A 16,339-nucleotide genomic window follows, 5' to 3' on the forward strand; every position below is an offset into this window, starting at 1 on the left:
GTTGTACACAGGTCCCTTACACTGCTGTTTAATTACATCAACACTGATGAATATTGGACCAATATCATGGCCAAACTGATGTAAAAAAGTTGAAAATCACAGATCAGGTGGCAGGAAATTCGTGAATAGGAATGTGCAGTGATCTCTTGTGCCTGTCCTTGTGTGCTGCAAGATTATCCCAATTTCTCACAATTTCTTGTCAGGCTTTATATGAGCTTGTCCCCTAGCTGAACCCTGTTTGCCTCAGACAGTGCTCTTTGGCATCTTTTCCAAATGTGATTGCACCCTCTATCGCATGAATTAGAGCTGGTTTTCTACAGACAAATACCTTTTATTCCTACTATGACTACTGATTTATGTGCTACAATAAATTCTACAAGACCTAAATACTAATATAAACTAGGGATTCTTGCAGTGTTATGGTACTCTCTGAAGATAAAATTATGGATGCTTAATGATTCAGGCTCTGAATTTTAAATTTATTTTAAAAATAGAGCAGACTGCACTACATCATTACATCTTTGTTTGCAAACTGTGAGGATATTTGAAACACAAGCCCAAATTATGGCACTGTAAAATAAAATTGCCTCATTTCTTTAGCCGAAGAAGGGGAAGACTTAAATAGAGAAGTGTGCATCATGTTTTACGGCATCTGCTCTACAGGCCTATCAAAAAATATCTCTGTACCCGCTAAAACCCTTACTGTCACGATCCGCCCGCCGGTGCCAATTTGGGAATGAGCGCCCGGCAGCCGCATCTGTCCGGGGCGGGAGCGGCTGCACCGAGCGCTGCCGCACGGAGCGGTGGGTGCTGCGGCGAACGGGGAGCGGCTTCTCCCGCCGGGCCCTCCCGACCCCGCCGCAGCCTCGGGGCTCTCCGCGGAGGCGGTGCCGGTGCGGGAGCAGCGCGGGCCCGGGGCTCTCCGCGGCTCAGGCTGTGCCGGTGCGGGCGGGCGGCTCGGGCGGAGGCGGTGCCGGTGCGGGGCGGGCGGGAGCAGCGCGGGCGGTGCCGGTGCGGGGCGGGCGGGAGCAGCGCGGGCCCGGAGCCCTCCGGCGGCTCGGGCGGGGGCGGCCGCTGCCGGTGCCGGTGCCGGTGTCGGCGGAGAACGCGGGGCGGGGCCGGTGGCGTCACGGCGCGGCGCAGTGCGGGCCGGGCGGGCAGGTGAGGCGGCGGCCGGGCCGGGCCGGGGGCGCGGGGGACGGACGCGAGGCCCGGGGCCGTGAGGGGCCGTGAGGGGCCTTGGGGAGCCGGCCTGGCCCGGGGCGGTGGCGCTGCCCGCGCGGCTCCAGCCCGGCCGCACAAAGGATGGGCAGGCGGCGTCCGGGTCAGCACCAGGGTCAGGGCCGGCCTTCCCCCGCGGCGCCGATGACTGTGGGGTTTTGGGAGCCCTCGGTAGCCGACGCAGAAAAATCGGAATCAGATTTGCCAGAAAAGTAGAGTTATTTTCGGCGTAGCGGTGGCAGGAGGAGCGGTGAGGGCGGACCACATTGCCCGAGCACTCGCGTTTGTGCGGATGGCAGCCGGCATAGCAGCATCGCCTTCCACTGTGATGTGCAGATGTTGCTATAACAGATGTGGAGTGCCAAAAATCCCAAATAACTATTGACACTGAGGGTCGGCAGCCACGCTGAGCGAGAGGTTTCCTGCCTTGCCGCTGCTGTGATCACCAGATCACAACAAATCATCAGATTTACCCGAGGGCAGGTTTGAGATATCTTCCTGTGAGCCAGCAGTAAGTTGAGGAAGATGGGGGATTGAGGATATAGGCTCAGTTCATAGTTTTACATTGCTTTTTTGCTGGACCAGCGACATGCTGTCAATAATAGCCTTTCATTTCAAGTAATTGCAGGTCACCACGTGTATTTTTGACCCATGCATGGGGGGGGGGGGGGGGTGTCTTTCCTTATATCACTAAAACATTGCCACTTAGGACTTGGAATGCAATCACTTTGCAATACACAGTAAAGGAGATAAAGGATTGAGTATGAAATGAAACTAATAGATGAAGATAAGGAGATAACACTTCCGTGCCAATGGCAAGGTATAATAGTAGTGAAGGGGGCTGCTAGCTCATCTTCTTTGTCATGGCTCTGTGAAAGGGTTGTTAGAGCAACTGTCATGAATCTGATTGGGTTTTCATTATGCCTTCTTTCAGGTATCTCCTAATTTTTAACAAATTCTCATTGTGAGGATATTACTTTTTCCCGGAGGCTGATAAAGGTACTCTGCAAAGTAAGTACTCTGCTTGTGAGAGACATGGGTCATTAGAAGTTCTCAGTAATTTGGAGAAACAGTGTTAAGGGGAACACTGGTGCAGATGTCTCCACAAAGTCTCTGTATGCTTCTCTTTCTGCTGGTCCTTATATGGGACTTAGTGCCTAATGAGCTTTCCCAGCAACTTGCTGTTGGTGCTGTTTCACTCACTAGTGTGCTCTTGTGAGGGTTTGGTGAAGAGGGGTGGGGTGATGTGGAGCTGTTCTTGTGCAGCAGCAGCTTTTGGGCAAGGAGGCATAAGGAAAAGGTCAGACTTCACTCATGAGCTGTTTCCATTTCTGGCAAAAAGAATCAAGAAATCACATGTGGTTCGTTTATGCAGCAGATCTGTTGGCATCTCTCTGCTGTGCTATTTTGGAAACCATTTGGCTGTTTTACCCACCACACTGTGCAGGCTTTGGCTACAGGAGTGACTCTGATGAGATCCAAGGAGCCTATTCAGCACTTGGGAGCCATTAAGCACTGAAAGAGGAGTAGCAGTTTTGAGGGTGGCTTGTGGGGCATGAATCTTCTTCTCATGATTCAGTTCCTAAGGATCAGACCCCCTCCCTCTGCTGAATTCAGGAATGGAAATAGGAATAAAACCAAACTTGGTCATTGAGAAAAAAGTTGCATTAAGCCTTGGCCTCTGCACAGGCAACAGGAGTCCTAGGATCAGTAGCAAAAGGATTTCTTGCCAAAGTGATTTCATGTTGCAGCAGGGGTCTGGAATCTGCTGCCAGACCACAGCTTTGCATTATTGTAAACATAGACTGAGATTATAATTTATTTTTTTAGCTTGAGCGAGTTTAACTCAAGTGAATTCTTCGTAAATGTAAACCCTTTGCTGACCCAATGGGAACTTCTGGGAAGTGTGACATCTGTGACTGTTAATTGTTTTAAATATTTCAATTTTAATCCCCTGTGATGGTAGGCAAATACTTAGGTAACCTAGAGGGTATCTCTGGTGTCTCATTTGTGCAAGGATGCAGGAGATGTGCCCATAAAGCACAAATGCCTTCCATCAAGAGATGGGAAGAAGAGGTTGTAACTAACATAAAGGCCACACTTCATATGTGAAATGCTGACAAATGACTTGAACTTCAGCAAAAAAAATTAAACAAAATGTGTGGTGTTTGTAGGGGTTTTAGGAAGAGATGAGAATTTTGACTTTATGTTTTAGAAGGTTGATTTATTATTTTATGATATATTATTTTAAGAGAAAATGATATATTAAAACAATATTAAAAGAACAGAATAAAGGATTTTATTAGAAAGTTAGTAAAGAAAAGAATGGAATGATAATAAAATTTTGACTGTTTACAGTTTCGACACAGGTGGTTGTTATTGGTTATCAAGTAAAAACAATTTTACATGCTGGGTAAACAATTTTTTAAATCACATTTTAAAGTAGCAAAACATGGAAAAGCTGAAAAGATCTTAACGAAAGGATTTTCCATAAAATATGTCTGCGACAGCAAAGTTTTGGTTACCTCAACCATTTTCTTCTGAGCTGTTTGTCTTCCAGACCCCTTCCATGATGATTCCACCATCTGCAGCAAGCCCTGTCAGTGATGCTGCACTCCTGTCAGGCGCGGCCTCCCAGGAGCTCTGGAGATCATCGGCCCCAGGCTACCCTGGGCTGCCCACACGGCACATCAGCCACCGGGCCAACAACTTCAAGAGACACCCAAAGAGGAGGAAACACATCAGGCCCTCACCTCCACCCCCACCCAACACTCCCTGTCCCATGGACCTGGTTGACTTTGGGGATCTCCAGCCTCAGAGGTCTTTCCTGGAGCTCCTGTTCAATGGGTGCATTCTCTTTGGGCTTGAATTCAGCTATGCCATGGAAACAGCCTATGTAACCCCTGTGCTGCTCCAGATGGGGCTCCCTGACCAGCTGTATGGGATGGTGTGGTTCATCAGCCCTATATTAGGTAACTTTTTGTGGTACTATTTCTTCCCTCTTATTTTTTCCACTATGGGTTTTTTAAACTTTTTGTTTGCAGTACCTCAGCTGTTCATGAGAATACTCTCTCGAGGTTAAAAACTACTAACCAAAATTTCAGACAGATAAATAGGAGGACAATTCTTGCTGTGTCCTGCCTGAAATAAGACAAATATGCTCAAAATATCTGTTCTTTTAATAACTTCTCCACTTCTTAAAAGTTGTGTCAGGGTAGCCTTTGGTTGCTCTGTTCCTGTACTTAAATACAAGCATAAGAAGATCAGTGTGTCCATTTATGTCCCCATGAAAAAAAGCATACAGAGACAGTTTTCAAGGGTGTGTGAAAAAGAGCAGAGTGGGATTGCCTTCTCCTGTTTACCTTTCTGAAACAAATGAGGTGTTCCAATGATGAAAGATCAGCAACCACTGGTGATGCAGGCATTGAATTAATTGCCTTAGCACAGAGGCAGGGCTAGGAGTGAATCCATTACTATGGATACCACTGGAAAATTTTGTTCTGCCTGTCCTTGTACTCACAACATGTGCTTTGGAAGAGGAGATAGGCCCCTCCTAACAGGCTGGCACAGATCAATACAGGCATCTTTCCTACTTGTATATCTGCTTCCTGCTGTTTTCCAGCTAATCCTGCAGGGGATCTCACATCTAATATGGGATAAATGAGATGGCTTGTAAGGAACAGAGTGCTTAAGAATGTGTAACTTGTACTCTGACTCTTCACCTGGTGTCAAACCCTGTGTTGCTGATGCAGAGTGAAGGGCCCTGCAGTGAGCAGCAGCACATTCTGAGTCCCTGTCCTGGGCACTGCCAGGCAGTGTGCTGTGTGTCCCTGGCTGGCTGGGGATGTCACTGCACTGTGCTGTCCTGCCTTAACTGCCTTTTAGGGCATGTCTGTTTTAACTCCTTGGTGAAACAGGCTTCTAGAAGAATCCTGTCCATTGGTGATTCCTTTTTTCTAGGGTTTTTGCTACAGCCTTTGCTGGGAGCCTGGAGTGACAGATGCACATCAAGATTTGGGAGGAGAAGACCTTTCATTCTGGTTTTAGCAGTAGGTGTGTCTTTTAGAAATGATGGGCATAACACTTAAAAACGTTGTGCATCTCTCTTCTGTGACTTCCCTTGTGGCACAGCTGAGCAAAATGCTCCTGAGGTGTTGGGTGTTGTGGGTCTGAAGAAGATGGTGAGTGACACAGCTGATGCTTTGGCAGCTGGAGATCCACAGATAAAAGCTTCTCAGAGTCTGAAGGGATGTTTTGAGGGTCAAGAATGTGGATGTTTTTGGCCAAAGTAAGCTCTAGACATTTGTTAAGCTCGAATAGTGGAAAGGGATTATGTGTGTCCTATAAGCCACACTAATTTCCCAGGATGAATTGATATGAACAAGAGCAATAGTGCTGCAAGGTTGTGCAGGTAGAATAATGTTTTTGGGGTCTGGAGCTCTGCAGGCTTGCTGACAAACAGTGACTGATTTTGTTTTGGTTTTGTTCCCAGGAGCATTGCTTGGGCTCTCACTTATGCTGAATGGCAAAGATATAGGGAGTGCCTTGTCTGACTCTGAGAATAACCACAAATGGGGGATCATCCTTACAGTCTGTGGTGTTGTCCTCATGGACTTCAGTGCAGATTCAGCAGACAATCCCAGCCATGCCTACATGATGGATGTGTGCAGCCCAGTGGATCAGGACAGGGGCCTCAACATCCACGCTTTGTTAGCAGGTATGTCTGCTTGCTGCTTCCTGGGAGATGGGAGTAAACAAGCCCTGCTGGGAGAAAGCAGGGTGGAAACACTGGTCTTTTCCTGAATAATGACCAAATACTGAGAGGTATCACTAATTAACTGTAAAAAAAATACTTATTGCAAAAGGCTTTTGTAACTACCTCAATTCTAAGAAGGTACAGTCTTGGGCTGTTCATCTGAAGGTCCCTCACATATTTTGTAAGACCTATGGAACCAAATTATCCCTTGAGGGAGGAGGTTTGGCTTCCTGCAGGTGTGGAATATGTGTCTTATAGTTGCTGTGTTGGAGGCAAAAGTGCAAACTGGGTGCTGTTGATCCCTCTCTGCTGTCATCTTCAATTGCTGTGCTGCCCTGTTCTAGGAGACCATTCCACACTCTTGAATGTGTTTGTGAGTAAGAAAGGAGAGTGTTGAAAAACTTTCACCCTGTGAATGGAGAGAAAGGTGCTCTCAAACCTTCCCTGTTCATCAGTAGTAACACAGTGGCAGTTTTGCACACTGTCAGCACAGTGCTGAGTAATGAGCTTGCTACACTTCTGAAGTGATTGGATCTGTCTTAGTTAGATCTGCATTCCTCATATGAGGAAAATGGATTTTCACTTTCAGGAAAACAGTCTTAGCTGAATGATTGCAGAGCCTTGTCACAAGGCTGGTGGACACTTCTGTTTACGGACTGAAATAGCTAAAGGTAAGGTGTTTTGTTCTTGGCAAAGAAAAAGAATAACTTTTAATTATTTGTATCATCACTTTCACAGCTCTTTCTGTAGCATCTTGGTACATGCAAACTGTCCTTGTGGCACAGCTGTGTTTATTAGTGCATTCAAAATGAAAAGGGCTCAAATGGTAAAACAGAAATGTCAGATTCTCTTCATGATTCATGATACAAGTGATGCTGTGCTGCTGCTGACTTGTGGGACTGGATAGGGAAGATAATCTTAGCTCTGTTTTTCCACCAGGTCTTGGAGGTGGCTTTGGTTATGTTGTTGGAGGAATACACTGGGATAAAACCAGTTTTGGAAAAGCTGTAGGAGGGCAACTCCGTGTCATCTATGTCTTCACCTCAATTGTACTGACCATTGCTACTGTGCTGACTCTAGTTAGCATTCCAGAGAGACCCTTAAAGTCCTCTAACAGGAAGAAAAAGGTGATGAAAAGTCCAAGTCTTCCTCTCCCTCCTTCTCCACCTTTCTTCTTTGAGGACAATGTAAATGAAAACTCTGCTTCTCATAACTCAGCTCACTTACATGCAAGTTTTACGAGTCCTGTTTCCCCCATGAGCCCACTCACGCCAAAATACGGGAGTTTTATCAGCAGAGACAATTCCTTGACAGGACTTAATGAGTTTGCATCATCCTTTGGGACATCAAATATTGACAGTGTGCTTATAGACTGTTTTACAGGAGGGCATAATAGTTACATGACACTTCCAGCTAGTTTGTCCAGGCAGCCTGTCAGTGTCAGCTTCCCTCGGGTGCCTGATGGCTGCTACCATGGAGCAAATGGAATTCTGGAGCAAGGGGAGAGCAGCTTAACATCAGGGTGTGACAGTGATGTGCTGAGAGTGGGCTCACTGGATGCAATAAAGCCACGGTCATCAGGGATCTTGAAAAGACCTCAGACCTTGGCCATTCCAGATGCTGTAACAGGACACTGCCCAGAGAATAACAGAAGAAGAAATGTAACCTTCAGCCAGCAGGTAAGAGCAGGAAATCGATGATATGACCATGTAAACATGAGTGTTATTAATCTCTTCATATAGTTTTAAATATGTGGTGCACAAATTGTTCATTAAAGACTCTTGTGACAGCTTCCTCATAAAAGTCATTACAGGAACAGCACACCTGCTATGACTCTATATCAGTAAAGTAGTGGGTAGAGTGTGAATTATGGCTGACAGTCTGTCAGCTGCCTTTGTTAAGATGGGAGAAATGGGAATATCCCACTCTTAACTGGGCCACTTGTGAGAGTTAGGTCAGTATTTTTAGTCCTGCTTCACTACCAAGGGAGTTACCACATGAACTTAGAAAAGGTCACATTTTTATTGAGCCTGTATCTTCCCTTTCCACAGAAAGACCTGCAAAATAGGGCCAGGGATAGGATTCTCCCATGAGCTTCTCCTTATGGCAGTCATTACATCTGGCTCCATCAGGGAGGGGAGCTTTCCCTTACTGAGGGATAAGACTCTGACCTCACCTCCCACTGTTGGTGATAACTTGGAATGTCTGAGACCTCTGCATGCTGGCCCATTTTTTTATGATCTGGGATGAGGTAAACAGTCCTCTGTTATTTTTCTTTTGTTTGGTTTGGGGATTTTTTATTTCATTTTAATTTTTGGGGGTGGTGGTTTTTTGGTTTTGTTTGTTTTGTTTGTTGTTGCTGTACTTTTGACCCAGTTTGTGAGAGCAGACTTTGCTAGGGCCAGGATTTTACATACTGGGCACACTGAGGTTGAGCATTGAGGTTAACAAGTGATAATGTGTTTCAATTAAACTCATCCTCTTCTTCCTCGGTGTCTCTAAAACTTCAGGCTCCACATTCACCTGAAAGTGGCTACAGCTCCTATAAATGCAGTGGAATTGATGCATTCCTGCTGTGCCTGTCATCTGAATGTGGTTACCAAGTCCCCCAGTGAAGGGAAGGAGCTGCTTCAAACACACTGAAAGCTACAGTGCAGTGCTGCCATTGTCACTTGTTCCACTCTAATTCACTTCTTAATCTCCAAGTCAGCTCCAGCAGCAGAGTTTAACTGTCAGATGATCAGATAGGTGTGCAATATTGCATCCATCTGGTGAAGGATGTTTGTGCTTCCCTTGCTGTGCTGTTGACCTGGCAGTTCTCATGGTGCAGGTTGCCAACATCCTGCTGAACGGGGTCAAGTACGAGAGCGAGCTCAACGAACCGGGCGAGGCCTCGGAGCAGCCCCTGTCTGTGAAGCTGCTGTGCTCAACCATCTGCCACATGCCCAAGGCTCTGCGAAACCTCTGCATCAACCACTTCCTAGGTACTCCCACAGCAGCCTTCTGCCTTCTCCAGGCAGTGTTGTATTTGCAAGGCATCCCCAAGAAAGGCAGGAATGATGCATCTCGCTCCATGTTCTCAGAAGGCTCATTCATTACTTTATTATACTTTCTATTCTATTCTATTCTATTCTATTCTATTCTATTCTATTCTATTCTATTCATTATATTATCACACAGGTGATTGTTTCATTGCATTCTGCTGTGAGCTGTTTTCACTCTTTGGCCAATCGGTGCCAAGCTGTGTTGGGACTCTCGAAAGTCACGAGTTTTCATTATTATCTTTTTAGCATTCTGTAAATATCTTTTCTGTATTGTTTAGTATAGTATAGTATAGTATAGTATATTATATTATACTTTATATACTTTGTAATACTATATTACATTAAAGAATACTATGCTATAGTATAGTATATTATACTTTATAATACTATATTATATTAAAGAACACTATGCTATAGTGTTCTTTATATACTTTATAAAACTATAAAAGTATACTTTATAAAACTATATTATATTAAAGAATACTATGCTATAGTATAGTATATTATATTATACTTTATAATACTATATTACATTAGAGAATACTATACTATACTATACTATACTATACTAAAGAATACAGAAAAGATATTTACAGAATGCTAAAAAGATAATAATGAAAACTCCTGACTCTTTCCAGAGTCCCAACACACAAACAACTCACAGCAGAATCCAATGGAACAATCACCTGTGGGTAGCCAATCTCCAAACACATTCTAAAGGAGCAAAACACAGGAGAAGCAAATGAGATAATATTGTTTTCATTTTCTCTGAGGCTTCCCAGCTTCCCAGGAGAAAAATCCTGGGTGAAGGGTTTTTTTCAGAAAATGTGAATGCCACAAGGGAAGACTTTACCTTGGGTGAACCTTTTTCAATTTTATCTATTGCTGCAATGGCTGCTAATAGAGACAATTGATTTCTTCCATATAGATGCTAATGAGGTACCTTCTTAGGACAATTAGAAAGGAAAAAAAACCCAAAACATCCCAGCAAAGCAGTAAAGCCTGTGTTCCTAGAAAGGGAACAACAAGAGCCTAAATCAGCACATCTTAAGGGGAATGTTCACACCAAGCAGAAAGATGAGATTAGTTGTGTTTCCATGCTTTCACCCTGAGACTGGCATTTACTTTCCTCGCTTTGCTCATGTCCAGGGGTCCCAGAGCAGGCCAAGAGGAGATGTGGAGCATGGCATTGCAGCAGTGCCTGTAACCAGAGTAGTGTTACCTTCACTCTTAACCAGTGTGGGACTGGTGTTCAGGAAGGGCTTGCAGCCATTCCAGTTTACACTAAATTGGACAGAAGGGACCAGGTAATTAATACTCATTGGCTGTGAAAGGAATTAGGGGATTGTCTGCATCAATGGCCTTGGTGCCAGTTTGTGAGCAGAGTTTTTAACTGTGTCAGAGGCACTCTGGAGGCTGCAGCCATGACATAAGGAGCACTCCTTCCAGCCCTGTGTGGGAGGATAACAGCAACCTGAAATTACTATGGGATGAGCCACTCTGTTAAACTGAATGCTGTGTCCTGTCAGAACCTGAACACAGCTCAGACTGCTGTCATCTATTTTTCTGTCTTGTTAGACCAGTATTTTGTGGCCTTTAGTCAGCCTCGAGGTTTCCACTTAGGAATTCAAATGGTAAATCTTGGTCTTTAACAAACATTGCAGCATTATGCACAGGAGCAGCGGGCTCAGATAAATGTGGATGTTATGTAACACTCCTTGCCCAACCTGTCCTGGGCTGTGATTGTAATACACCTGATAACATCCATGTCAGCTTACAGGGGGAAACAGATGTTCTGAAATCCTAATAAGTTACTTTTGTCTTCTTTCAGGGTGGCTTTCATTTGAGGGGATGTTACTCTTTTATACTGACTTCATGGGAGAGGTGGTGTTCCAAGGGGACCCAAAAGCACCTCACAACTCAGATGAGTATCAGAAGTACAACACTGGGGTCACCATGGGCTGCTGGGGAATGTGCATCTATGCATTCAGTGCTGCTTTCTATTCAGGTACTTGGTACAGCTGTCTGAACTACTGCTGTGGGAAAAGATACATTTCTTAAAAGTGGTGATTCTGCAACAAGTAGGGCAGTGTTTATGTTGCACACAGCCTGTCAATGGCACAAGTGCTGTAGCAGAGTGGTTTTTGTCACCCCATCACCTCTGCTGCTTAGCCTGGCCTGCACTGACAGCAGCTGAGGTCAGCAACCCAGTGAAGACACATCTCTATTGGGATGTGGTTCCTCTCACAAGTGGCATTTTCAGAGCACATGGCCTGCAGAGATCCATGCAGTTACCACAGGCACAGTCCTGGTGCAGCATCACACCTGAGCACCCAGCATGTGCCCTTTGTCATGTGTGTCAGTGTGTCATGTGTGTCCGTGTGCCATGCCTCTGCCTATGTTCCCATTTACCCTCTGGGACAGGGGCAGAGCCTCAGCTCTGCCATGCCCTCTGAGCAGACAGGGCAGCAAAGCTGCATCATGGAAGCCAGCTTTGGAAGGGTCCTTGGCACTCAGTTCCTCAGGGGCTGCCACTGAGATGTGGCTGCCTAAGCAGGGGTGGCAGTGGGAGGGCTGCAGGTCACCCCAAAGCTGTCCCGTTTCCTTGCAGCCGTGCTGGAGAAGCTGGAGGAGCGCTTCAGCACACGGACCCTGTACTTTGTGGCCTATTTGGCCTTTGGGCTGGGCACGGGCCTGGCCACGCTCTCCAGGAACGTTTACGTGCTGCTGTCCCTGTGCGCCACCTACGGCATCCTGTTCGCCACGCTCTGCACGCTGCCCTACTCGCTGCTCTGCGACTACTACCAGAGCCGGGAGGTGAGCCCCGGGCTGGGAGGGGCCGGGAGCCCGGGACATCCCTCTGTGTGCCCTGGGACACCCCCTGACTCTGGGACACCCCCTGACTCTGGGACACCCCCTGGCTCTGTGTCTGTGTCCCCCTGACTCTGTGCCTGTGTCCCCCAAGACACCTCTCACTCTGTGCCTGTGTCCCCTGGGACTCCCCCTGACTCTGTTCCTGTGTCCCCTGACTCCGTGCCCTTGTCCCCTGTGACACTCCCTGACTCTGTGCCCATGTCCCCCTGACTCTGTGGCTGTGTCCCCTGACTCTGTGTCCCTTGACTCTGTGCCTGTGTTCCCCTGACTCTGTGCCCGTGTCTCCCTGACTTTGTGGCACCCCCTGACTCTGTGCCTTTGTCCCCTGTGTCCCCCGACTCTGTGCTGTGTCCCCCTGACTCTGTGTTCCCTGACTCTGTGCCTTTGTCCCCTTTGTCCCTCTGACTCTGTGCCTGTGTCCCCTCACTCTGTGTTCCCTGACTCTCTGCCCTTGTCCCCTGTGTCCCTCTGACTCTGTGCCTGTGTCCCCTCACTCTGTGTTCCCTGACTCTCTGCCCTTGTCCCCTGTGTCCCCTCACTCCGTGCCCTTGTCCCCTGTGTCCCCTGACTCCGTGCCCGTGTCCCCGCAGTTTGTCGGCTCGCAGTCGGAGGGCACTCGCCGTGGCATGGGCGTTGACATCTCGCTGCTGAGCTGCCAGTACTTCCTGGCACAGATCCTCGTGGCCGTGGCCATGGGGCCGCTGACGGCGGCCGTGGGCAGTGCCAGCAGTGCCATGTACTTCTCCAGCCTCGTGTCCTTCCTGGGCTGCCTCTTCTCGTCCCTCTGTGTCACCTACGAGCTGCTGCCCCCCGAGGAGCTGCCGCCCCTGGAGGAGCAGCGCCCGCTCCTGCCCCGAGCACGGAACCAATAACGGGAGGAGCTGCCTCGGCCTCTGCTGCCTCCTGGCCTCACCCTCGGCCTCCCTATCGCGACAGGCCGGGCTGTGCCCCCTGGGACGGCAGCAGGGGCTTGGCACACGCAAGGAAAGGTCTGTGCTGGCTTTGCTGGGCTTTCCCCTGCCGGAGGGAAGGTGAGGGGTGAGGCAGCGGCGCTGGCACTGCTGTGTCATCCCCGAGGTGGCAGAGGGGGCTGGGGGTGCCCTCCGTGCCTCTGGTGCTGCTGTCCCGGGCTGGCTGCGTTGTCCTGCGTGGGGCAGGAGAGCTGCAAGCTCCCTCTGTCGCTGCTGGGCTGCAGGCACTGCTGCAGACATCGCCACCGTGGGAACGGTGACAGTGCCACTCTGGGGACAGAAGGTGCCACCTCCCGGCCGGGCAGAGCAGCCCTGGTCACCAAGGGCAGTGCTGATTCCTGAGGGAGCTGCAGCTCCACCCTGCAGCCTCTGCCCTGCCTCTGGAGGGTGCTTTTCAAACTCTGGGAAGGCTGAGAGCAGCTGGTCTTGCTTGGGGGGTGTCAGTCCTCTGTCAGGTGTCAATTAATGGACAGGAGTTAATTTTAAGGCATTAATTAAAACTTATTTCTGGGTGCACAGAGCTGCCACCAGCAGAACTGCTCCAAGACACCTCTGTGGGCTGCCAGCACTGTGGCCTGGCCCCCACACCCCACTCTGGGGGTCCTGGCTGTGCTCCTTGGTGATGTTTGCCAATATTGTGCATATTCCCTTCCTCATTAGAGTTTAATTAAGACTACCAGAATTTGTGATGACTTAGCAGGAGGATTTGTCCATAATCCAATTCAGCAGTTGTCCATAACCCAGTTCTGGAGAGAAAGGTCTTTTCCCATCTCCTCCCTTGGGCAGAAGGTTACTCTCAACAACTTTACTCATAAGAAAAATCATTTGTATGGAGGCCTGGATCACATCATTCTTGTTTCTACAATTTTACCTGGGGACATTCTGAAGTCTGGGATCAGTGGCTCAGTGCTTGTCAATGACAGCTGCATCTTCCTCATCTCAGTGAAACCAGTAAAAGGGCTTTGGGTTTCATTACATGAGAGATTTCTTAATTATTCTGATTTTAGAAGGTGGTGTGTGAGAATTTTTACAAGTTCTAGTTAAGGCCAGGAGTTAATTTTAAGTAATTAATAAAACCATTTGTAAAGCCCCTGTCAGTCTGGCTCTGTATTTGGGGAGGCAGCCAAGTTCTGCCAGGGCTGGTGGGCATTTTGTGTTCCCACGTGCTGAGCATGGCATCCCTGCAGGGATCAGATCTGGTCCCCAGATCCAGGGGAAGGATTTTCTCTGGAGAGTCTCTCCTTTTAAATGGGTTGGACTTCACTGCTCACCTGATTCTGATCAATGATGCCAAGGTGAAATAATATCTGTAATCTTGAGTTGTTGTGAGTTACTGTAATCCAGTGCTGAAAGAATTATACATAACTGGTAAGAACCCCTCATTTTTGTCATCTGCTCCCTGTTTTTATATTTTAGAAGCAAGTATTGACATAAACAGAGGAATACTGCTGAAATGATGAAGTCAAGCACTCAGATAAAGGCCTGTCAGCTGTCAGACTGATGAGTGCATTCACCTTCCATTTCTTTTTTGGGCTTACACGGTGTCACATCTGCAGGAATTTCTGTGCCATTCCCTTCATTAGGGGACAGCTGTCCCCAAGAATGTTCAGGACAAAGCTGGGACAAATAACATGGAAACAATGGCATTGGGCACTTCTGACAATCTAAACACTTGACTTTGGAGAATTATTTTTTTCTTGTTAGTCTGCTTTGTAATCTTAATTTCTCTTCCTTCTCAAACATTTAAACTCAAAAATTATTTTATTTTTTGTTTGGTTCCACTAGCTAATGTGGTATTAGTTCTTAAATTTTTTTTTCTCCTCCTAAGTTTTGTAGCCAGCATTATTGCACTAAATGGATTGTGAGCACTTTACTTTTCCAGGTTGCTGGAGTTGCAGATCATTTGGTTGTAAGTGAAAATCTTCAAAAAATTCATAATGTATTTAATGAAAATGTTTGTCTCCATTTCCCTCTGTAAATAATATCAACTACATTTATGTAGTTATAAAACTCTTGTTATGCCTGTATGCCCAATGGACTCTATATTAAATTTTCTTATTTTATGGGATATGGACTTTATTTTGCATATGTATTTATGTAGTGGTGCATACCCAGGATTTTTAAGTCAACATCAGTGTGTGTTAATTTGGGGCTTTGAGCAATACTAGTGGTGTCTGGAATAAAAAACCAGAGCCTGTCACCATCATGCAGAATTAAAAGTTGCACCAAATCCTTAAAAAAATAACTTTAATAAGAGGCATTGCTTACTTGCTGATTCTTTTCTTTGTCAGACATTTTGTATTTTACAGAAATGACTGTGTATGGTCACTGGTGAGCTGTGAGCTGCAACGTGATGTTCCCCTCTGGAATCCAAAGGCTTCAAATATTCTGGCTAAATTTGCAAGTTACTGATTAAAAAAAAAAAAAAACAAAAAAAAAACCAAAAAAAGATGCATGAGTTTAGGCAGGAAAATGATTTTACACTGTGCTGGTTTTCAGGTTAATTTTGATTAAGTCCATATCATTAAAGGTTGCTTCATGGCAATTATTTCTATGTTTGTAAATGTATTTATTACACTTGTACAGAAGCAGGGAAAATGGGGAGAGGGATGGAGAAAAGACCTAACTGGTTTTCACATGTTTGTAATTAAAAATTACACCTGTAACCATTTCAGCATGTCTGCAACTCACTCAGCCTCTGCTGTATCACTCAGAAAAACCTCCTGATTTCAGAACTTCTGCTGTTCTTTGGTTGGAAAAATAAATCTTTTCAAGAATAAAATAGAATAAAATTTATATATATAAATATAGTATGTATCTATTATATATAAGGTATATTGGGAAGTATTTAAGTGTTCTCTAGATAATTTATTTTCTACAAATGAGTAATTAGCACCTTGCACTCTATAGGAGATACACTTTATTAAAAAAAGAATATGTGTAATTTCTTAATGTGTTCTCCCTCCCTCAGAGGTTGGTTACACTAACAGCTTCATTGAGATGCAACACTGGAAACTTGTTTTTCCTGGCATATTTGGAATCATTTAAGTGCTGCACAAAGGAAACCCCAAAAGCTCAGGGGTCCATCTAAGGTAGGAGAGACTTGGGTGGGTTTCTTGTCTCTTGGAACAGGTGAAATATGGGATTAAACAGCAGCACTTGTAAAGAGGGACTGGGGCAGCGAGTTACAAGAGACTGTAGTCTTTCTCTTTTGTTTTTAAATGAACAAACAGCCCCAGAACCTCTCTGGAAAGTAAGCAGAAAACCAGCTGCACTTGAATTTGCATCTGTCTGTGCCAGGCCTGTCCCGCACGGCTGCACTGTCCCGTTACAGTAACTCACACCAGGTGTCAGAACTCTGGCAAGAGGAGCTGGCCAAGGGCAGCTGGGAGAGCACCTGGAACCCCGGCACACCTCGGGAATTCCCTCCTGGAACGCTCCTGTGGCTGCGGGAGAGCAGCAAAGCCTCTTCC

At 46.4% G+C, this 16,339-nt stretch overlaps 1 protein-coding gene across 2 annotated transcripts; it reads left to right on the forward strand.

Moving 5' to 3' along the window:
* The first annotated feature begins 724 nt into the window (after positions 1–724).
* On the forward strand, positions 725–15,672 carry SLC45A1 (solute carrier family 45 member 1). 2 transcript variants are annotated; one of them, XM_059487366.1, is made up of 11 exons: positions 725–803; positions 2,156–2,232; positions 3,782–4,193; positions 5,182–5,274; positions 5,714–5,938; positions 6,917–7,656; positions 8,808–8,961; positions 10,853–11,029; positions 11,633–11,838; positions 12,486–12,884; positions 14,283–15,672. In XM_059487366.1, the coding sequence occupies exons 3-10, from the start codon at positions 3,791–3,793 to the stop codon at positions 12,765–12,767; spliced, it is 2,280 nt and encodes a 759-aa protein (XP_059343349.1). In that variant the 5' UTR covers positions 725–803; positions 2,156–2,232; positions 3,782–3,790; the 3' UTR covers positions 12,768–12,884; positions 14,283–15,672. The 2 variants fall into 2 exon arrangements, with proteins under 2 accessions (XP_059343349.1, XP_059343350.1); XM_059487367.1 differs by lacking the exon at positions 725–803 and having other exon boundaries at positions 2,218–2,232; positions 3,767–4,193.
* The last annotated feature ends 667 nt before the right edge of the window (positions 15,673–16,339 follow it).

The sequence above is a fragment of the Ammospiza nelsoni genome, chromosome 22 (genome assembly GCF_027579445.1).
Source record: "Ammospiza nelsoni isolate bAmmNel1 chromosome 22, bAmmNel1.pri, whole genome shotgun sequence".
Lineage (NCBI taxonomy): Eukaryota > Metazoa > Chordata > Aves > Passeriformes > Passerellidae > Ammospiza > Ammospiza nelsoni.